This window comes from Callospermophilus lateralis, chromosome 10, assembly GCF_048772815.1.
Source record: "Callospermophilus lateralis isolate mCalLat2 chromosome 10, mCalLat2.hap1, whole genome shotgun sequence".
Classification (NCBI taxonomy): Eukaryota; Metazoa; Chordata; class Mammalia; order Rodentia; family Sciuridae; genus Callospermophilus; species Callospermophilus lateralis.
In genome coordinates this window covers 51,774,135-51,798,024 of record NC_135314.1, presented here as the reverse complement: position 1 = coordinate 51,798,024, position 23,890 = coordinate 51,774,135, and the positions used below count along the sequence as shown (strand labels likewise).

General features: G+C 33.0%; 1 protein-coding gene across 11 annotated transcripts in view; it reads right to left on the bottom strand.

Moving 5' to 3' along the window:
* Positions 1 to 23,890, bottom strand: part of Dlg1 (discs large MAGUK scaffold protein 1) — a 251,443-nt gene that overhangs the window by 91,468 nt on the left and 136,085 nt on the right. For all 11 annotated transcript variants that reach the window (XM_076868823.2, XM_076868826.2, XM_076868827.2 and 8 more), the window contains 6 exons: positions 17,601 to 17,654; positions 13,691 to 13,741; positions 11,380 to 11,504; positions 9,543 to 9,712; positions 7,972 to 8,108; positions 1,723 to 1,867 (listed from right to left, as the gene is read on the bottom strand). In XM_076868823.2, the coding sequence (XP_076724938.1) occupies positions 1,723 to 1,867; positions 7,972 to 8,108; positions 9,543 to 9,712; positions 11,380 to 11,504; positions 13,691 to 13,741; positions 17,601 to 17,654 (682 nt within the window). The remainder of the gene's footprint in view (positions 1 to 1,722; positions 1,868 to 7,971; positions 8,109 to 9,542; positions 9,713 to 11,379; positions 11,505 to 13,690; positions 13,742 to 17,600; positions 17,655 to 23,890) is intronic.

Sequence of the window (23,890 nt, the reverse complement as noted above, 5' to 3'; positions counted from 1 at the left end):
GTAAGTAAGTATTGGTAAGGATGTGGGGAAAAAGGCACACTCATATATTGCTAGTAGGACTGCAAATAGTGCAGCCAATATGGAAGGCAGTATGGAGATTCCTTGGAAAACTGGGAATGGAATCACCATTTGACCCAGCTAGCCCCCTCCTCATTCTATACCCAAAGGACTGAAAAACAGCATACAACAAGGACACAGCCAAATCAATGTTTACAGCAGCACAATTTATATAGCTAAATTGTGGAACCAACCTAGATGCCCTTCAGTAGATGAATGCATAACAAAAATGTGGTATATATACACAATGGAATACTATTCAGCATTAGAAGAGAATAAAATCATGGCATTTGCAGGTAAATGGATGGAGTTAGTGACTATAAATGCTAAGTCAAGTTAACCAACCCCCAAAAAACAAATGCAGAATGTTGTCTCTGATACAAGGATGCTGATTCATAATGGGGTTCTGGAAGGGGAGCATGGGAGGATTAAATAAACTCCAGATAGAGCTAAGGGGAGGAAGGGAAGGGGAGGGGGTTTGTGGGTAAGAAAGACGGTACAATGAGATGGACATCATTACTGTAAGTACATATATGAAGGCACGAATAGTGTGAATATACTTTATATACAACCAGAGATATGAAAAATCGTGCTCTATATTAATAATATGAATTCTGACACATATAAACAAATTAGAATAAAAATTGCAATGGAAAAAATGGAAAGGAAAAAAAGATGTGTCCACATATAACTAAAAAATAAATATTAAAAAACAACAAACAGGGCTGGGGTTGTGGCTCAGTGGTACATGCATTAGGCGCTGGGTTTGATCCTCAGTATCACATAAAAATAAAAAATAAAGATATTGTGTGTCCACCTTAAAAAAAAATCTAAACAAATAAATATTAAAAAAAAAAAACAGGTTGGGGATGTGGCTCAAGCACTAGCATGCTCGCCTGACATGGGGTGCTGGGTTTGATCCTCAATACCATATAAAGATAAAGATAAAGATATTGTGTCCACCTAAAACTGAAAAATAAAAGCAAGCAAACAAACAAACAAACAAACCCCCCCAAAAAAAACAGACTGGAAGAATGCAATAAAATTCATAATTGTAGTTGCTGAGGAAGTGAAAGTAAAATATTATAAACTAGCAAGGTGAACTGCAAACTTTTTCACATAATGTTCTATTCATTTAACAATAGAAACAACAACAAATAAATAAATAAATAAATATCAAGCTTTTGCCCTTATGACAGATAACCAATCATTAATCACACTTTAGAACTAGTTCTACCATTTTTTAAATGTTATGCTATTATACATAAAATGATAACTCAATATAATGATAATTCAATATAAAATGACTTTTTTTCTGTTTAACATATTAATTAAAGAAATTTGTAAATTTGAGCGTGCTACTGCTTGAGCCATATCCCCAGCCCTACAATGTTTAAATGTTATTACACTGAGAACATTTCATCTGAAGAAATAAGATAAATGTGGTATATATGTGTAATAAGAATTGTAATGCAAAAAAATCACAAAAAACCCCGAAGTACATGTATGAAAACATGAATTGGTGTGAACATACTTTATATACAAAGATATGAAAAATTGTGCTCTACATGTGTAATAAGAATTGTAATGCATTCTGCTGTCGTGTATTTAAAAAAATAAAATCAATTAAAAAAATTTTTAGCAAGCTTAAGCAAACAGACTTACAGTTGGTGATATCAGGTGGTGCATAGCCATCGTTTATATACATACTTGTTGGTTTTGCCACTTTCAAAAAAACAAAATCAGATGTGTTCTTTAAGGCAGTTACTGCTTCTTCATGAGTAACTTCTTCTAAGCATACGCTATTCACCTAAAAGAAAATCCCAAGAGATAACTTATTTTTTAAAAACATTTTCTATTGCTTTAGTTAAAAAAAAATTACATGAAAATATAGGGGAAACTGGGAGTGATTTAAGGAAAACAAAGTATGCTATACAGAAAGAAAATACCCATCTTTACTGTCCATATCATCACAAAGTTTTTTTTTTTTTATATAACTATTATAGTTTGAATATGAGGTGTCCTTTAAAAGCACTTGTGCTAATGCAGGAATATTAAGAGGTAAAATGATTAGACTATGAGAGTTGTAAACTAACTGGTACATTCTAGTGTGAATGGACTAACGGGGTAGTAACTGTAGGCAGGTGGGGGGTGGCTTGAGGAGGCAGGTCACTGGGGGCATGCCTTGGAAACGTTCATCTCCTGTGGCCCCTTACTCTCTCTCTCATTTCTCTTTCTGCTTTCTGGCCACCACAAGCAGAGTAGCTCTGCCATGGTTTTCTGTCTCATCTCAGGCCCAGGGTAATGGAGTTGGTCAACCATGGAGTGAACACCTCTGAAACTGTGAGCCAAAATAAATTTTTCCTCCTCTAAGCTGTTCTTGTCAGAAATTTTGGTCACTGTTATTTTGAAAATACACAAAATATAATGAAATAGCCAATCTTGATTTTAGCCACTAGTTTTTTTATTCCACCAGCCTCAACCTCCTCTTAGGCATTCATGAATATAATGTGTATGGGTACATTTTAGTTTTTTTCCTTTTTTGAACAAATGAGACCATATTACAACTTATGCTCTGTAAATGGGTTTTTAAAAATATGTTTTTAGTTGTAGATGGACATAATACCTTTATTTTATTTATTTATTTTTATGTGGTATTGAAGATCGAACCCAGTGCCTCATATGTGTGAGGCAAGCTTTGTACCACTGAGCTACAACTCCCGCCCCCTGCAAATGGATTTTTAATATTTTAGTTATTTATTTTTATATGGTTCTGAGGATCGAACTCAGGGCCTTGCACATGTGAGGCAAGTGCTCTATTGCTGAACCACAACCCCAGCCCCAGATTTTTAATAATAAGTACAGTAGAGACTGGTCCACATTGGGACACAGAATTACTACCTTAAAAAACAAACTGTTGCACAGTACTCCATTGTGTGTTTATACCATAATTTATTAAATCATTCTCAGATTGGTATTTAAATTTTTTCTCCTAAATGGCTTTAGTAAATTTACATTTACTATTACAGAACGGGGGAATGTCCATTCACTTATACCTCTGTTAACATTGAATATAAAATGATGTGTGTGCTTTGTACATCAGTTTTATTTAATTTGTACTTCCATTGTTAATAGTCAAATTGAGTTGTATTTTCAATTATTTACTGACAATTCAGCTATCTTCTATATAGATATGTAACTGATTTTTAGGTACTGACACTATAAACTTGTTTATTAATTCTATTAATCTTTTTAGGACTTCCTATGTTATCTGCAAATAATACAGTTTTATATCTTCTTTCTATTCCCCCGCCCTCAAGAACTAGGGATCAAACCCATGACTTACGCATGCTAGGCAAGTGCTCTACCACTAAGCTACGTCCTCAGTGCCTTCCTTTCTATTCTGAATGTTTTATCTTTCCTGTTTTTGCTGTCCTGACTGGAATTTCTAGTATAACACTGGACAAAAGTGGTAGTTTTTCTTTCCAGTAATTTGTCCATTTCATTTAAATTATCTAAGATATTGCTGTCCAGTTGTTTATAGTACATTCTCTTATGCCCCTGTTTTCATCCTTGCTTTGAGAAATTAAGAGTCTTCTTTATTTTCTTGGACAATCTAGCTAAAAGCTTGGCAATTTGTTGATGTTTTCAAAGAACCAACTTTTGGTATCGTTGATCTTGTTTATGTTTTTTCTATATCTTGTTTCATTTACTTCTGTTCTAATCTTTATTATAATAAATTTTCTTCCTTCTGCTTGCTTTAGGTTTACATTGGTCTTTGATGCTTTTGCAACATTTTACAAGATTTACTAATGAAATAAAGCATTATCAACATTTATGTTTTAAATTATAGTGTACTAAAATATTAGTTTTAATGTATTTTTCTTTTCTCTAATTTATACCTTCATAATTGACTATAGAATTTTTAATGCTTTGACCCCAAAATTCAAATGTCATAGAAGAACTGTCAATTTTACTCATTGATTATTAAAACTGTTTGCAAGGTTTCACCAGCATGATAATTCTAATGGTCTATACTGCTATGCAAAGTGAGGACTGCTTGAATTTTTAAATATACAAATGTAGTATATTGTTAGTAATCTGCGAGGAGCTATACTTGTATCCTTACAAAAATCTCTTCCTATACTGAATCTTGCTGGGCCACATAACTAGTTTTAGCCAGAAAGATATAATAACCATGATGCAAAGAGAGGATTGATAAACGCCATTCTCTAGAGCTTGTTCTCTTGAAAAGCTCATTTTTAAGAACCCGGCCACCATCCTGTAAGAAACTCAACCTAAACTTAAGAAATTACTAGGGAATTAAATGCTAACAGCCCCAACTGATCTCCCAACAGGAGGAAACACTAACTTGCCCATAATATGTTTGAGCCTATATGGAAGTAGATTGGTTCAGGTGAGCGACCCCAGTTAATACCAAGTGGGAATTAAGGACAAGCTGGACCTGCCAAGCCCTACCCAATTTTCAGAACTGTAAGCAAATACATTATTTTTGTTATTTTAGTCATTACATTTTGAATTTTCTTAGCAGCACTGGATAACTAAGAGCTGACAAGATTTGCTAAGGGATTCAATGTGTAGTGTGAAAAAAGATAACCTGAAATTTTGGATTTGAGCATTTATTGCCCATTTGCCAGTTTTGACTTACAGTTTAGAAAACAGAGTCCTTAGGAATGAGCACTGATAAACAAGAGAAAATATACAAGGCCTGAGTTCTGAATTACTTCAATGTTTGGAGGTAAGGGATATGAGGAAGCACCAAAAAAGGAGAGTAAGATGTGGCTAGTAAGGTAAGAGAAATTATCAAGTTATAGAGTGACTGCTAAGCAAAGTGAAATAAGTCTTTGGAGAAGAAGGACGGTGTGCCAAATGCCAGGTAAGTCAATTAAGATGAGGACTGAGAAGTGCATAATTTCAGAGTAATTACAAGAACAAAAGCTTCATTAAAAATGGATTCCACAGAGAATGAGAATACTGCCATGATGGTAAATCAGCACAGATTGCTGGCTCCATACGAAGATTATTGGTTCTGGAGAAATCATAAAGGAAAACTTGACAGCCATGTTAAAAAATAAAAGTGAGAAACCTAGTGGAGATAGAAAGCTGTTTAAAAACTGGAGTGTGTGTGTGTACACGTGCATGTGTAGGTAGTGATGGTGAAAAGGTGTTTCATGTAGGGGAAAGAAAGGCAATCATAGCTGTAAGAAGATTAAGTTAGAATTCTGTTATTTCCTTTTCCCCATCATTAACTTAAAAAAAAAAATCCCAACAAAAATCTCTTTGCAGTATTGGACAGGATGCAGAACAAAAGAATCTTATTGCTGGTGGAATGTAAAACTTTACAGCAGTATGGAAACAACAGTTTTTGGTTTTTTTTTTGAGTTGTTGTTTTAAAACTACTACTATTAGGGCTGGGCATGGTGGCATACACCTGTAATCCCAGCAATTTAGGAGGCTGTGAAAGGAGGATCACAAGTTCAAAGGCAGCCTCAGCAACTTGATGAGGCCCTAAGCAACTCAGTGAGAGTTACTATCTCAAAGTAAACAATAAAAATAGCTGGGAATATAGTTCAGTGATAAAGTACCCCCCTGGGTCTAAATCCCCAGAATCAACCCCCCCCCCCAATACTTCTGGTAATAAAACATCAAATTATATAATTCAAATAAACAGCCAATGAAATTCTTGCAGCAAATGCTCACCAGAACACACCGCAGCACTTTCTAGCAGAATTATTCATAATAGCAAAAAAGTGGAAATAGCTGAACTTACCACTATACTACACCACTTTATGAGCCTTTGCCAATTCACTTGAGCCCACATGACCTCTCGGCCTTGGGTGCTTTTTCATTGAAATGCCCTGGATAGTGCTACTTTCACTTAGTCTCCTACTGTTACCAGGTCTCAGCCTCTTCTAGCTGGGTCTGGGCATGGCTGATGTGTCCCACATAGTGGGAGCACAAACAGGTCACAGGCCCAAGTCTGATCTACCTTTACTACTGCAGTTCTAGCTCTTCCCTCCATTGTTGAGCTCAGGTGAAATGGTATAACACAGAAAGTGGGAGTTGACTTCCCTACCAGTGCCCAGAGGAGATGGGTAACAGAATTCAGAAATCTACTACAGGGTAGAGTACAATATGTAAAACTGAAGTCTAAAGATGAAATCCAGGGGAAACAAACAGGGGCCAGAATGTAAATTCTTCTTGCTTTTTCCTGGATGGCTAGCAAGCTAAGATTTAGTTGGTTCCACGTTGTCTGCCTAGAAGATTTTTCTACCTGACAAAGACATATTGTATTTTCTTATGAAATTATAGCCAGCTTACAAACATTCCACCTTGTATTCGCTTTCTTTCATTCTCTACTTTTCATTTTCAGTGACTCTAGTTAGCTTCTTTGAAATCAACTACTCTGAGATCAGCTCCCATATTTCTAAGAAACATGGACCAAAGAAGTTACTGATGAAGACTGGATAAACTGTGAGATAGTCACAAAGTTAAATATTATATAAAAGTGAAATAAATAAATTTCAACTCAAGGCAGCGACATGGTCAAGTCTCAGTAAGACAATATGAGTGAAAAAGTATTAGACTATATACAATAGCTTTTTAAAAAAGTTTCTAGATTCTACTAAACAAAATATTTAGACATATATGTTTAAACCATTTGTTAAGAATACTATAATTTACCACATAATCATTCCCACTGCATTAATGTGTATTTATCAGTATTTCATGTATCTTTATATCTTATACCAAAGATAGTTTTATAATTAATGATTGTAAAAGGCTAAAGAAAACATTAACGATCTTCCCTGCCCATGTGCCTGCCATGACCTTTGCACATTCTTTTTTTTTTTTTTTAATATTTTGTTTTAGTTGTAGTTGGACACAATATATTTATTTTATTTGGATTGAACCCAGGGCCTTGCATGTGCTAGGCGAGCGCTGTATCACTGAGCCACAACTTCAACCCCTTTGCACATTCTTGACAGCATATCAAAAGAATGCAGGCTTCTCCATAGGTTGTCTCAGTGACCACTCACAAATCTCAAGGCTATCACTCCCTCTTTTCCATCTTGCAGTACTTGGAGGGTGGTATATGAAGTGACCTTGAGGGGATCACTAGGTCACTCAGGTTGTTAGGATAATGCTTTCTTAGTTAATGACTTTAGGTGTTGGTGTTTCTCCTAATCTTGTGATGTATTTCTTTTCACTTTTGTCTTTCATTTTTGTTTTTATATTATTAATAAAATAAATGCTATCCTGTATAAAGAGAAAGTCTTTATTGTCTTTCAAGCTTGACCTGCCTTATTCAGCAGCTGCACACACTTTAACATTACAAATTGTTAAGAAATACCAGCAGACTTTTCTCTCTAAAACTTCATGTAATAGCCACACCCTACTTTTCTGCAAAAGAAATTTGGCATAAAATCTGCGAAGTGGTAAAATAGAGTAAGAAACACAAAATTGTTGATGTTTTAGTTCTTGGGCTTAGTAATAACTTCACTAGTTTCATTATATTATAAATAAATTATTTAAAGTAAAACAAAAGAAGGTCATACATCAAGATGACACTGCATTATAAATTTAAGGATTGTGATTAAACAATTCTGTGCATTTTTAAGCCCTCAATCCTTTAACAACGGGGGCCACCATAGAGGGGAAGAGGGAGGGTGGGGGAAAGGCGAGGGAGAGGGAGAAAGGAATAAAAGAGACAAGTGAGGGGCTGATAGAAGAAATGGAAATGGTAAATAAATACCAACAATCATTAAGAATCACTTTTCAGGTTTTGATAAAACACTGTTAAAATTCACTTATATAGGAATTCTAGAATCTGTCAGGAAAAAAAAAAATAAATCCAAATGATTTTTAAAACAATAGATTTCTTATACTTACTGCTAGAAGTTTATCTCCAATCTGAAGTTTACCATCCTTATGTGCTGCACCCCCTTCAATTATTTTGGTTACATAGATGCTATTATCTCCAGGAATATGCTGATTTCCAACACCTCCAGCAATGCTGAACCCAAGACCTGATTGGAAAACACTAGTTTAAGATTCTCATCAATAAAGGCAAAATTAAACCTAAAAACAAATGGCTGAAAATTAGAGGGTGATAATTCCATCATACTAATGACTTTTTTTTAAAAATAGAAAATAATCTATTTATCTATCTACTTTAAAAATCCTAAGTATTTATTCTATAACCAGGGGACAATTACAAACAGATTGCTTTTTCCCCCTGGTTCCTTCTTTAAGTCTTTTTGTAAATGGATTGTCAGTCCAAAGAGGTATTAAAAATTATGTTTTACTGTTTTTTCTTCTTCATTATGTTTGCTAATACTTTTACTATGTTCACAAGATTAAAATAATTTAGAAGAAATACAAATTCTCAGCCCTCTGTTCCTTTTCCATTTGTTGGAATTCTACTACTTCCATGAAGCCACATGCTGGAACCAATATTCCCATTTATTTATTTGGTTATTTATTTATTTATTTAAGTTAATTTATTATTACGTGAACACAGTATCTTTACTTCATTTTTATATGGTGTTGAGGATTGAACCCAGGGCCTCACATGTGCTAGGCAAGCACTCTACCACTGAGCCACAACCCCAGCCCTCCATTTATTTTTAATCTTATCAGTTTTTTAAACATTTAGAAATCATACCTTAACAGTCCTCATTGTACATGTAACTGCTTATGATAAACACTATACTTTTTTCTTTTTGACTTAAGCTATGTATCTGCATTTAAAATACTTTTCAGATTAATTATCACACATGAAAGTAAACACTATATCTATCTTCAAATTATTTAAGAGCAAGAATATTTTTTTATGTTAATGTCCAAATACTTACGTAGGGACTAATCTACTTACAGAGATTTTGATTCCTGCTCTTAAAAACTATTCATTAAAGATAGTTTATAGAAATCTTTGTGTTTGTGTGTGTCTTTTTTTTTCTTTTTTTTGGTACCAGGGATTGAACTTGGGGGCAAACTTAACCACATCCCCAGCACTTTGAATTTTTTACTTTGAGATAGGGTCTTACTAAGTTCTGAGGCTGGCTTTGAACTTAGAATTCTCCTACCTCAGCCTCCTGAATTGCTGGAATTACAGATGTGTGTCATCACACCCAACTGGAAATCTTGCCTATAAACACCACAAGGAAGTTAAATTATACATTTACTATGTGTTCACAGCAGTAAAATGTGTAATAGTATACATAAATTAACATAAAAAGCTTTTCAAATCTTATAATCTTAGTAGGAATGCAGATATCTAACATTCTACTTAAGATTAAAAAATCCATATAAATGAGAGATTCTCTAATCCATCCACTTACATACTATAGAAGATTGTTAAGTTTTGCTAATTTGGAGATATATATCAAAAATAAGATCACAGTTACATTTAACTCAGAGAGCTTACTTAATAATTTGTTTTAGTATGATGTACTACATACCTTTAGGACCTTTAATGAGCTTTATTTCCATTATTTTTTCTGATACTGGTTTCCGTCTTTTTACATACAAGCGTACAATAGACCCTGCTTCTTTCAATGCTTCAACTGCTTTGCTATGTGTTACATCACGAACATCTGCTTCATTTACTCGCAATATACAGTCATTAACCCTGAGAAAATATTCAAAAACTTAAATACCAATTTTCTACTTTATCAAATTTTTGTAATCTTTGTTTTTAAGGTAAAGAGAATAATTGACTCCAATAAACATAAATGTGAAGGTGCTACATGCTAAATTCTAATGTATAAATATAATCACTACCCAAAGGTGAGCAAAAGGAACAAAACAAATAGTACACGTAATAAATTATTACACAAAACATTAAACATTTATAGGTTTATGTGTAGGCATTAAGATCCTTTATAAAACCAGCAAACATTTGGCAGTAACCATATGCTAGGTACTTTCTTAGTGTTTTAATCCTTACAATAGTCTGTAATGTAGGTATAGATTTTTATCTCCATTATACAGATGAAGAAACTGATGGATGAGAACCCAAAAAATAAGTGACAGAGCTGTTTAAGATTTTTAAAAATGAGGATCAAAGAGATGGTGTCAAAGCAGATTAATCCACTGACTTATCAAATGAAAAAAGTGAATTAAAAGAATGAATTTATTTCTTGAAAACTAAGTCACTTATTTCAAAGGTTTCCTTTGTGAATAACTTAATTTAAAAATACATATTTTTAAAAGTTTGATTTGTTCCTAATCCTAACCTGTTCCCCCAGCTCTGGTCTCAGTTTTGACTCCATGATATTTTGTTGGTGGGAGGGCAGGGGAAATCCATCTCAAATTAGCAGGGAAAGGAACAAAACACAATTAAAATATTAATACAGGTTGTGATAAGCTTCTGTATCTAATTAACTTTCTTGAGAGAAAAAAAATTCTACTACCCAAAGCAATGGTACCTTAGTTCTATAGGTATATTTGTAAGTGAAACAAAGGAAACATAACTTATTCACACAAGCAGCACAAATAAAAGGCCAGTAACAGAACCAGGAAGTAACTCTACATTTCCATGAATGGTCATACATTCTTAATTTTTATGTCTAATTTCATTATACAACCTATCACATCCATTAAGAAGTCAAGTTTATAAACTGAACAGCTGTATAAGATAGCGATAGCCTTAAAATAAGATGTTGCTTTTAAGAAACCATATAAATCCCTTAACACTAAAATTTTAGCCTGTTACCATATACACATATAAAACAACACACAAATAGAACAGTGTTATAATTTATGACTTAAGGAAATACAAAGTTTGTAAAAGACACCTTCCAAAATAGAACACTACTTAAATGAGATCACTGTTATTTTTATCTAAGGAAATATATTAATTTACTTAAAGTTTGTATAAACTTTACTCTTTGTGGTACGGGATATAAAACCAGGCATATATAATCCTTTCTATCTTAAATAAGCTTATCTACATGCTTCCAAACAAGGAAACAAATGGAAAATATTTTGTGAATGTATCTGAAAGTATGCGAGGAACATGATTTCCATAAATTTAGTCACAAACATTTAAATCAGTTATTCAAAATAAAATATCTACGATAAAATTGAGTTAAACAAAAAGAAACTGATAAATAAAAAGAAGAAAACAATGCTAAAAGCAAAATTATCTTTTTCATTCATTTGCATGTTGTTTGAACATGTTACACTATATTAGTTATGATAGTGTTCCTTCTTTGTACTTATTCCTTGTCCAGTATGCTTCGAGAAAGCATTCTAAAGTGAATTCAACATTAAAACATGAAGTGTAAAACATACCGCAATCTTCCATCTTGGGCAGCTGCTCCCCCTGTGATAATTTTGGTAATGAAAATACTTGAGTCATCTCCAATGTGTGGGTTGTCTGTACCACCTGCAATGCTGAAACCAAGCCCTGAATTTCCCTGGGGAGAGGAAAAAAAGTCAAGACAATAAGAATCATTTTTTATTGGTAAGTTCCTGCCATTGTAGGACCTAGAAACTGTGCATTTCTATACAACACAGAAATGTACATATATGAGTAATATGAAGATTCTAAATTAAATAGACAATATTAACTAAGATCTTTCAGAGGCATTACTGCTTAATAGGTGAGGCTGAAGAAAATGTACTAGTACTAGCACTTCTGAAATCTATTTGCAGTTCTCTCTTTAGAATATGTGCCATTTGTCCTTTGATTAGTCATCCATCTGCAGAGGTATTGCTAGAAGTTTCTTTCTTTTAGACTACAACTCATCCAAGTTTGGTAGGGCAAACACTGAAGTGATCTTTCCACTACCATTACTTTTGAGTGGATCAAATCAATATATTATATTTCAGCCTCTACAAAAGGACTGGAGTGGTACTTTTCTTTAGCTAGCTTTACCATGAGTTTATTTTAAAATGATGAAATTGGAGCTGCTAAGTAATAGCTGCCTTCAATCCTTGACATGTTAACCAATAAACCTGACTATCAAAACATATTTTTTAATACTAAAAACCCATCTTAAGAACTTAAACAATGGTGAGCTTTCTTGATAAGCAAAGTAAGTCTTGACAAAGCAGCTCTAATTTTTTGTTTGCTTTACAAATTGAAGAAATGAAATTTCTGAATAGTATTTCTTCACAGAGGCTTCTACTGGTTTAAAGAGTCTTTAAGGACAAATGATCCAAGAAATATTTATCTTTCAAGAATGTTCTAATTCTAGCTTTCAAGTAATTCAAGTAAATGGATCTATCTGGACCTATTACTTCACTGTTAAATAGCTTAAATAACTAGACCACCATTGTTTGTCTTAAAATTCTAATTTAAACTTAAAAATACTTTTTTCAGTCTAAATTCTTTAAAGAGTTACTACAACCTCAATAACAGTACTAACAGACTGTGGAAAGATTACCTAGTTATTCAGGTACTCAGTCTTCAAACAGGAAAAAATACAATATTTGAGTCCTAACTAAACTTAAGGAATTTAGAAGGTTTTGGGAAAGGATCAAGGAAGAATAAATTAAAAGATAGGTAAAGTTATAAAGCACCATATTAAAATATGGAAAATACATTAAAATTGTGCTTACTTGGATGTAACTCAGACATCCACTTAAGTAGGTGAGCTGAATTTAAGTAGCAGACAATAAAGATGACTCCCAGATCTATATTTCCCTCAGAGTCTATTCTGGCTTCAAACATAAACGTATTTAATTATCTAAGATATTAGTTTTAAATATGCAGACTTTCAGTTACTTAAGCAATTTACTTGTGTGAACACTTTATTTCCCCAACTGCGGACCAGTCCAGGGTGCATTACTAAAATGCAAAATAAATTGAACACAAAATTTCCCCTCCAATGCTGGAGATTGAGCTCAAGGCTTCGTACATGGCAGGCAGTCACAATGCCTCTAAGTGCAGATTTAACACCCCTAAGTGCAGAAAATGTATAAATATTATATATCTGAATTGCATCCTTAAGTTATTTCCTCATTGAAAGAATACATAAGTTTTTGAACTTGCATTAGAACTCATTCATTAGATTATAACTATTATTTGGAAAGAAAACTGATGCAATGGTAGTTACCAGCATGCTACTTACTTAAAATGAATAATAATAATTTTAACAAAAGCAAAATTTTAAAACAATTTGATAGACTAGTCATCAGAGTCTGAAAAGACATAATAAAATGGAAAGTGTTTTCCTGGATGGGACCTTGAAATAGAAAAACAAAAATTAAGAGACTATGAATAAGTATAGACTTTAGTTAACAACAATGCATAAATATGGGTTCATTAATTGAAACAAATGTACTTTAATAATGTAAGATATTAACAATAGGGGAAGCTGAGTCCAGAAAACAGTGGAAAATCTCTGTATTATCTCTACAATTTGTCTGTATATCTAAAACTATTTTAAAACAGGAAAATTGTTTTCAAAAGGGATATTAAAAGAAAAGAAACATGTTCTGAAAATGCTATGATTAATTTTATGATCTGTGAACGTAACAAAAGAAAACATTACATTTTCCTGTTTTTGAAAGACTATTTCCCTTGGATTCTATATGATTGAGCAGTGTATTTAAAAGTTTCTTAAAACAATAGATTAAGGAAATTAATAGTTTTTACCCTTTCAAGTGTGATTTCTTCATATTCATAATCTGCATCAGTGCCATTAACCTAATGGGGGAAAAGAGAAGCAGCTCAGAAATTCACAGTGAAAAATCTGAAATGGCAAGATAATTTTTGCATGATTTATTATTGAAAACCTGTTAAATGTGACAATAAACAAATAATATAGATTCATCTCAATAATTTGAGGGAGGATTTTCAAGGAATGGAGGAGTATAAATGTGCCTGAATCAACATTCAAGGTATCATGACTTCCACAACAGGAAGATACATTCAACTTACTATTATTGAACTCTTGAGTCTTTTGCCTTGATCCACATATTTAATTGCTGCCAACGCTTTCTAATTTGAATAATTTATCTCTTCTGAAAACCATTACCTACTTCTTCATTCTCTGCCAATGAATGCCATCTACCAAGTGCTTACATTAGTCTTCTCCATTGTCCAAATCATTCTGTTTTAAACAGATGGATCTTTATAATGCTCAGGCTAATAATACATTTCCTCTAAATAAATATGCTTTCAGAAGCTCCCTTTCTAGAAATATTCAAACTTCACAGCTTGGTAATCAAGGCTCTGCATGAACTGACCCCAATCTACCACTTACTTTCAATTCTAAATGTAGCCCACTCTCTTCATGCTCCTCACATAACATCTAATTTGAAGTCTTGGTCTTCCCATTACACATCCTGCAATTTCCCACCTCCATATCTGAACTTATGCTTAGCTCTGCCACAAATTTCACTTATACATTTCATGTCCAAGTCAAATTCACCATCCAAGATCTTGCTCATCTACTATTCCCCCATGAACTTCATTCCCTATTCTCTCCTGAAAGAACTACCTTCTATAATGAGGAAGCCAGATTAACCCAGACATGAATACTTGATTTAAAATTTCTACCAATACCAGGTTAGGCAAAATCAAATGAAAGAGTGATAAATTACATTTCTGAAGATGTCTTTATATTTCCATCCTACATACTCTTTGCAATATGACTAAATCATCCCACCATCAAGAGTAAGGTTTATTTTCCCTTCCCTCAGATTTAGGCAAGCACTGTGACTCCTTTTGATAAAAATAAATGTGGCCCAAATGATGATGTGAGATTGTCATATGATACATTGTAGTAATTGCCTAGGTCTTAGCATGGGTTTCTTAGAACCCAACATCTATAATGTAAGGAAATTCAAGCAACCTATGAGAAACGAAGGACCTTGGTCCAAAAGCTTCAGTTACACTTGTAATTAGTAGCCAGCCCTAACTGCCAACCATATGAATGAGGTTATTTTTGATCTTCCAGTCTTTTCCAGTGCTCCACTCAAAACTATGTATGGGAAAATAAATAAATAAATAAACCTATGTAGAGAAGATGAACTATCCAGTTAACTCAGAAAATCATGAGAAATAATGAACTGCGGTTCTTTTAAACTACCAGGTTTTTAGGTGGTTTGTTATGCAAGGAATAGAGGAGTGATTATGATATCAAATAATCAAATTCAACAGAAATAATGAAACCTATGCAAGCCACTTTGCTTTCTTCATTGTACTACAGTGAAGGAACCCTAATGGTCTAGTAGAAGGGACTGGAAGCTTTTCTTGAAGGCTATTAAAATCCATCTCTACTATCATTTTGGGTTCTTAATTCTTGTGTTTCTCATGGAGTTAAACTCGATTACTTCCTTGATTCAACTTTCTTCTCACCTAAAGACATTCAACTCAAAGATAGTGGAATCAGATGAATGTCATTACCCTAGGTACACGTATGACTGCACATATGGTGCGATTCTACATCATGTACATCCAGAGAAATGAAAAATTGTGTTCCATTTGTGTACAAAGAATCAAAATACATTCTGCTGTCATGTATAATTAATTAGAACAAATTTTTTAAAAAGCAACAAAAAAGACATTCTTCTCTTATTTTATAGGGTATACATTATAAAAGCATTTATGCAATTTCTAATATATCATCAGTATGCATCTGAGGTTATGGAAGGACATATTTGTACATATCCTGTCAACATGAGTGGAAGTTCTTTTTGTATAAGTCAAAAAAATTATATTCAGCTATACTCTCTTTATTGTTTCTTTAGGCTTGGGGAAAAAAAAACACTGTGAGTCAAAAAATCCCCGATTCATTTATGTGCACTCTTTTCTGTTTTTAAAAACATATTAATATTTATAAATATTCCTCAGTACAGGATTTTGGTCAAATCTCACAACTGCCACATTGGGCTTTATTTATGTTTATTTCTAAATAGTCTGAAATTTTGTTTTGGAAAAGACATCCATTTGAGTACACTTATAAAGCCCATCAGTATTAACATGTAACATTTTGATATTGAGAGCTTATGATTTCTACTTTAAAAGAATTTGAGATTTTTTTCACCATTCGTCTCCGTACTAGGTCAGTGTTTAGTAAACGTCCCTGGTGCTTAATTTAATGCTAACTTATAATGATATAGGATTCCAAGGAACATGGATTGATTCTAAAAAGGTGAAAAGGGAGAAGGCCATATAGGACTCCTAGTAACCTATTTCTTGATATTCAATTCTTCAAACTGCATGCTAATTTCAAGTATAAAGACATTTAGTAATATTAAACACATCCACACTGGGATACTAAGGATCAAGAATAGTACATTACCATAAGCTTAGCTTTCTTTTTTATTTTTTTGGTGCTGGGAACACTTCATTTCCATTCTCTTAGCAAATTTCAAAGCCTACAATACATCATTATTAACTCTGGTTGCCACACTGTATAAAAGCTCCCCAAAACTTATTCCTTCAATATACCTGAAGTTTTATTTTACTTAATTAATTTACCTTTTGTGGTACTGGGATTGAATCCTACAGGGCACTCTACCACTGAGTTATATTCATAACCCTTTTTATTTTCTATTTTGAGACAAGGTCTTGCTAAGTTGCTGAAATTTGGCCTCAAATTTACAATCCTCCTACATCAGCCACCTGTGTTGCTGGGATTACATGTGTGTACCACAGTGCACCACTTAACTGAAAATTTATATCCTCTAACCAACATCTCTCCAATCCCTTGTCCCTAGTAATTGCCATTCTATTCTATATGAATTTTACTTTTTCAGATTCCACATATAAATGAGATGATATAGTATTTGTCTTTTCTATGCCTGGCTTATTTTACTTGGCATAAAGTCCTCCAGGTCTAATGCCATTATAATAAATGAAGAGATTTCCCTTTTTTCCTAAGGCTAAATAGTACTACTACTCTATGTATATATTACATTTTCTCTATCTACTTGTCCTCTGACAGACTCTTAGGTCGTTTCAACGCCTTGGCTATTGTGAATAATACCACAAGGAACATGGAAGTGCAGAAATTCTTTGAAATCATAATGATATGTCCTTTGATTATATACCCAGAATGGGATTGCTGGCAATCTGTTCTAACTTTAATTTTTTTGAGACTCCTTTGTACTGTTTTCCATATGGCTGTTATTAATTTACAATCATAACACTGTACAAAGTTTCCCTTTTCTCCATAGTCTTACCAATACCTGCTATCTTGTCTTTCGATAATAGCCACCAAAATAGGTATTAAATGATATCTCATTGTAGTTGTAATTTGCATTTCCCTGATGATTAGTGATACTGGGAATTTTTTCATTTATCTGTTGGTCATTTCTGTGTCTTTTTTTGAGAAATTAAACCATAATTTTTGTTAACATTTTTGCTTTGTATAAATATGAAAAAAAAGCAACTGAAACACTGCTTCATTTACTATGGTAATTATAGGTATAGTATATTGTAGCAGATATCTTAAGGAAAATGTATTAGCAAAAATAATGCTGTGATCTTTGTATATATGTTAAAAACAGAACAGGAAGGTAGAATTATTTAAAAGTAAGGAGGAAATGGAACTTACATAAGTTGGTGTTTCCAAGCTGTCTGTGTTAACTAGTACCGGAGGAGGATTTGCCTTTAAAGAAAATATTGCAAATATATTAGTTTAATAAGAAAATAAAAACATTTCATATATTATTCACAAGTGTTAAAACCATATGAAAGACTTTCGATTTCTTAAGTTATAATTTTATGATTTCTCTATATAATGAATAGTTTCCAACACCAAGTGGAGAAAAAAAAAATCTCACATATACAGTTATATAAGATTTGCTTTTTAAAAATACATTGCTGTTTCTGCTAAAACAGACCTAATTTTAAGATTTGCAAAGAAGCCCACCACAGCCTTCTCATAAAATCCATGAATACTCTTTAGTGTAATCAAAAGAATTTTTCTGTAGAAACCCAAGATTTCTATTTCCAATGATCCCATGGAGATTCCAATCATTTTTTTATCCAGAAAAAAAAATTCTTCCCCACATTATATTTAAAAATGACAGAGCAGGATGGGGAAACTTGTCATAGAAACAAATCAGTCATAAACTTAGGAAAGTTTGAAATTTTCAAATGTCAAATTTCAAACCATTCTCAATGTAAAAGCTCCTGGCTATTTTTGGTTGAAATTACTGACTTCTATTCTAGACCACTCGTGGAATAATAATGGTTTGTCACAGCACAAAACATCAAGTAGAAAAATAAACAATAAAATGAAAAAAGTTTGGTTTTCTGGCTAAGTTAGAAGTCATTTTTATTTGGATGATACTAAAGAATATAATTTATCAAATATATCAAATGAAAAGAAGTACCAGAAAACTAATAGAATCTCCTTCAAAATTATTTCTTCTGCATAGTATAAAAGAATTAAGTCAATTAAGTTGAACAACATTGTCATAGAATAAAATGACTATCTTTTAAACAAACTTCAGGAGTTATGTTTATAAACATTAATAATTCTCTAATTAACTGAAGAATTGTATGAAAGAATACTATAGTACAAAATAACAGTTTTCTTCCCAAATGCATAGGCTTTTTTTAAAAAGGTGAAGATTCAGAATTCAAATGATACAATATTTTCGGCATAGTACTAGATCTGAATGATCACATGATAAAATACTTAAAGAAAACACAATTTCAACATCAAATAATTATACACTATGTATTCAGGCTACATAAAGTGGCATTTAAGAATGAGGAGTTAATATTTTGTCATATATACAAACAGAACATTAACCACTATATATTCAACCCTACCATTAAATAGTCAACCTTTGAATGATTCAGTGAAAATCAAACTTAATGAACATAATATCTACTTTTAACATGCTACTTAAGCAAGACTACTGACTGTATAGGCATTTTTTATGAATATTTGAAATTATTCATTTTCCAGGGGCAAAATACACTTACTTAAATTGACAATTTTTACTTTATTTAAAAAACTTTATGATGCAACTTTACTATAGTCTACTTAAGCTATTATAGAAGAAGACAACAAAAAGAATAAGTTATGTTAAAGTTACTGTTGTAGTTGATTGATAGATATACATGGAGTTCACTGCATTATGTTCTTTGATATCTGAGAGCTTTTGAAATTTTGTATAACAAAAAAGTAAAGCAAAATCATATTGAGTCAAATATACAACTTGAAAGAGGTTAAGAACGAATGCAGTTGTGAAATATTATGAGTTAGAATTGGTATTCTGATAAAAATAGCTAAGACTGTGTTAGTAAATGAGGAATAAAATATCAATCTTGGAATCAACTATAACTTTACCTACTAATTTGAAATTTTTAACTTCATATATTACAAACTATAGAAGTGGTATCTGATAGAGTAACATTCTATTCCTCTCCATATTGGTGGAGGTAGGAACAAGAAGAAAAGGGGTAGCAAAAATTTGGGTCTGGGAGGCAAATTACAATGTCCTAGGATCAAACTAAAGCAATTCTTGCAACAAAAGTAAAAGACAGGATGCTTCTGAAGGAACGTAAGCAGAAAAGTTGGCTACAGAAAATATAGACTTGTAGACTTGTAGGTAGCTGAAGTAAAAGGCAAGAAAACAGTAGCTAATCACTTAACATCTTGAGAATCTTAACAAGGACAGTAAGTAGCACAACATGTAACATATAAACTTTGCTAACAAAAAGATCTGAGAAGAATCTATGTGAAATTTATTTCAAATGAAGATGCTGGGTGTGGTGGCGCATACCTATAATCCCAGCTACTTGAATGACTGAGGCAGGAGGATCACAAGTTTGAGGCCAGCTAGACAATTTAGTGAGTCCCTGTCTTGAAATAAATTAAAATGGGCTGGGGATGTAGCTCAGTGGTAGAGTACTTGTTTAGAAACCCTGAGGCTCTGGGTTTGATTCCCAGTATCATGAGGGGATGGTGAGAATCAAATGAAGAAAAAGCACTTACTGAATCTCACCTTTCTCTACTTCACTTTACTGTTCACTGACTTTGGATTACAATAAACCAAAATAGTTACCAAATTTATTTTCTCCATCTGTAAAGACATACCAACATCTGTCTTCAGCCAAGAGTACTGTGTGAGGTTCCAAGAAGTCATATAAAGGAAGTATGCTGTAAACTGCAGTAAGCTATAAGTGATTATCTATTATTATTTACTACTAATAATACACAGCCCTGTGTATGTTTCAATTTGGACCATAAAGTTAGAGACTGGGGAGAGGTGTAGTAAAAAGGTAAAGATAATCCAGTTGAAGAAACTAACAAATCCTAAGGAATTTGACCCAAGGGTCAATAATAACACTTAAATTTAATCTTGCTCATTCAACTTCTACTATTCTATTCTATTGTGTTAACAAAGGATCTTATAGTGATTACTGTTATAACATATCAAAACTCTTACAAAATTTCAGAGGGCAAAAAAATGTTTTTAAAAAGGTATTAAAATAATTCTAAGAACCAGTTATTTAGAAATAGGCAAAAATTAACAGTTTAGAAAATATTCTTTTACAGGGTACATTCTATTTCTCCTTCTAAGCATTTATTAAAGTTTCATTGTATTTATTTGTTTAATCTTTCTCTCCTTCCCAAAACAAGTGTTTTTCAAATGTAGACTTCACAAACCCCAGAGATAAATCTTGGATTTTAATTTGAAACATACTATCACTGAGTTGATCACTGTAGGTTAAAGTGATTATAAAAAATAAATGGGGGGACTGGGGTCATGGCTCAGTGGTAATGAGCTTGCCTAGAACGTGTGAGGCCCTGGGTTGGATCCTCAGCACCACATAAAAATAAATAAATAAAATAGAGGTATTGTGTCCAACTATAACTAAACAATAAAATATTTAAAAAAATAAATGGGGTAGATTCTAAGAAACACAGTAAATCTCTTTCTACCTAGACAACAAATCCAGTGGCATAATCTGTCTAAGTATCTGGAAATGCTGGATTCTCTTCAAGGATCACAACTTCCAAATGAAGGCCTAGACAATTAATTTTGTCACTTGCAGCTTTAGCATAATAGTAGCTATCCATCTGCCTTCCTTCAGTCCTGTGGCAGGCAGCTAGCTGTGTAGTTTTCATAAAACTGTTTATACACAGTTTGTATGAGTCATGGTAGGCAAAAAAGATCCCGTCCACCAAATACCAGAGATCTGTGCTCTTAACTGCTGACTGCCTCTTCTGATCACAGGGGTGTAGACAAAGAGGCAATGGCCACTGCTTTTGCCCCTCTCTCTATTATTGTAAGCCCCTCCTCAAACCTGCCTGGATTGACTTCCATGGGTCTCATTCTCTGTGTGTTATTCAGCTTTCCATTGTTGTAACAAAATACCTGACATACACAATATAAAAGAAGAAAAGGTTTACTCTGATTCACAGTTTCAGTCCATTGTCGCTTGGCCTTATCATTTAGGGCATTTGGGAAGCACATGATGGAACAGAGCCAGGAAGCACAAAGAGAGTGAGAAAGACAGGGAGAGGGGGAGAGAGAAGGAATGACAGAGAGATTGGGAATAAGTCATATCCTTCAAGGACATGCCCCAGTGATCTACCTTCTTCAACTAGGCCCCACCTCCTTGAGTTCCTACCACCTCCCAATAGCCTCATAAGCTGGGAATTAAGCCTTTGATACATGAGCCTTTGGGGCACATTCTAGATCCACAGGATAATACCCTGCTTTCATTTAAAAAAAAAAAATCTTTTTGACCTTTCACAACAAAGACTAGGACATTAGTTATGGCATATATAGGGGAAACTGGAAAATCACCACAGGCCTGGGAATATGCAGGCTCAGAAAATACTTGAGAAGACCTCAAGTTTACAACTCTGGTTGACTCTTGGCAGCTTGCAATAAACAAACAAACAAACAATAGCTAACAAAATCTTGGAGGAGAATTCGATGTCCAAAGTTATTACATATCAAATTCAAATATGCAGTTTGCTAGACAAAAAATTACAAGGCATACAAAGAAACAGAAATGTATATATGGTCCATTCAAAAGAAAAAACAATAAACCAACCCAACTGCCTCTGAAAAAGACCTGATAGCAGACCTACTAAACAAAGCCTTTAAAACAACTGCTTTAAAGGTCCTCAAATAACTAGCCATGAAAAAGGTCAAGAAAATGATATATCAACAAAAATGGAAGTATGAACAATGAGCAAAGAAAGGAAAAAAAAGGTTACTGAAGTGTGAACGTGTTATCTGTGGGATACCAGAAAGAACACACATATGTGGAATACTAAGGAGAAGTGAGAAAGGAGCAAAGAGAATATTTGAAGAAATAAGAAAAAATTTCCCAAAGTTGGTGAAAGATATGAATATAAACATCCAAAACGGTCGAGGAACTCACACAAGTAAGATGAAGTCAAAGATATCCACACTGAGACATATTATAACTGTCAAAGGTCAAAAACAAAGGAGGCTTTTCAAAGCAGCAAGATAAGTTACTTGTCATACAAGAGAGTCTCATCAGAATTTCTCATCAGATTTCTCATCAGAAACTTTAAATGCCAGAAGGTGGTGAGTGAACATATTCAAAGGCTGAACAAACAAACAAAAATTACCCTGTAAACTTTATTCAGCAAAATAGTCCTTTTAAAAGTGAGAAAGAAACTAAGACATTCCCAGATAAACAAAAGATGAGGGAGTTCATTATCATTAAATCTATCCTGAAAGAAGTGTTAAAGGTAGTCCTATAGGTTGAAATAAAAGTTGTATAAAATATTTTAAAAATAATTTTATATGACTAAAATAAAGCTTCATAATATGAAATTTCCCACTTGTGGCATCATGTTGGTGGCCCCAAATTTTTGAATTTTCAAGTAATTTAGAACTTTTATTTTCAGTTGGAATATGGGCCAGGGCTTGATCTGAAAGTTATTATTAGTAAATAATTGAAGTCAGTATTACGAAGTAACTAAAGTAAGCTAGTAGTCTAAAAGTTAATATTGTTATAGTAAACCAAAACAATTATTTTAACTTTGGTTTGTAAATACACACTTTGTCTTCGGCATATTTGAGAGTAAAATAAAAATTATTACTTTATGTTTCTGAATATACAATATATAAAGATACAATTTTGTGGGCTGAGGCTGTAACTCAGTGGCAGAGTACTTGCCTAGCATGTTTAAGGCACCGGGTTCGACCCTTAGCACTGCATAAGAAAATAAATAAATAAAGCAAGGGCATGCTGTTCATCTACAACTATTAAAAAAAAGATACAATTTTATGACACAAATAACTAAAAGGGTGGGGATAGAGCTGTTAAAAGAGAGGAGTACTTAAATGTTATTAAAGCTAAATTTACATATATTCATATTCTGAGTGTTTTAAGATATTAAGTGTAATCCCATGGCAATGACAAAGAAGTAGAGGCACAAAGAAATTGAGAAAGTTAAATATTTTACTACAAAAATCAACTAAATGCCAAAGGGAAAAAAATGCAAGAAATGGGGCACAAACTAAGTTATAAGGCCTATAAAAATGGGGCACAAACTAAGTAATAAGGCAAAAGTCCTTCCTTCCTAGCAAGTACTTTAAATAAATTGTATTCTTCAATCAAAAGAAAGACCAGGAGGCAGATGGATTTAAAAAAAAAAAAAAAAGAATGACTCAATTACATGCTATCTGTAACTGACTCACCTTAGATTCAAAGATACAAATGTGTTGAAAGTAAAGGATAGAAAGATATTCCATGCAAATAGTAAATCAAAAAGAGCAAAAGTGGCTATACTCAAAATAAACTACAAATAAAAAAGATTACAAGATTAAGATTATAGATGAATAACAGCTTCAATTCAGAAATATGTAACAATTATGAACATCTGTGTAC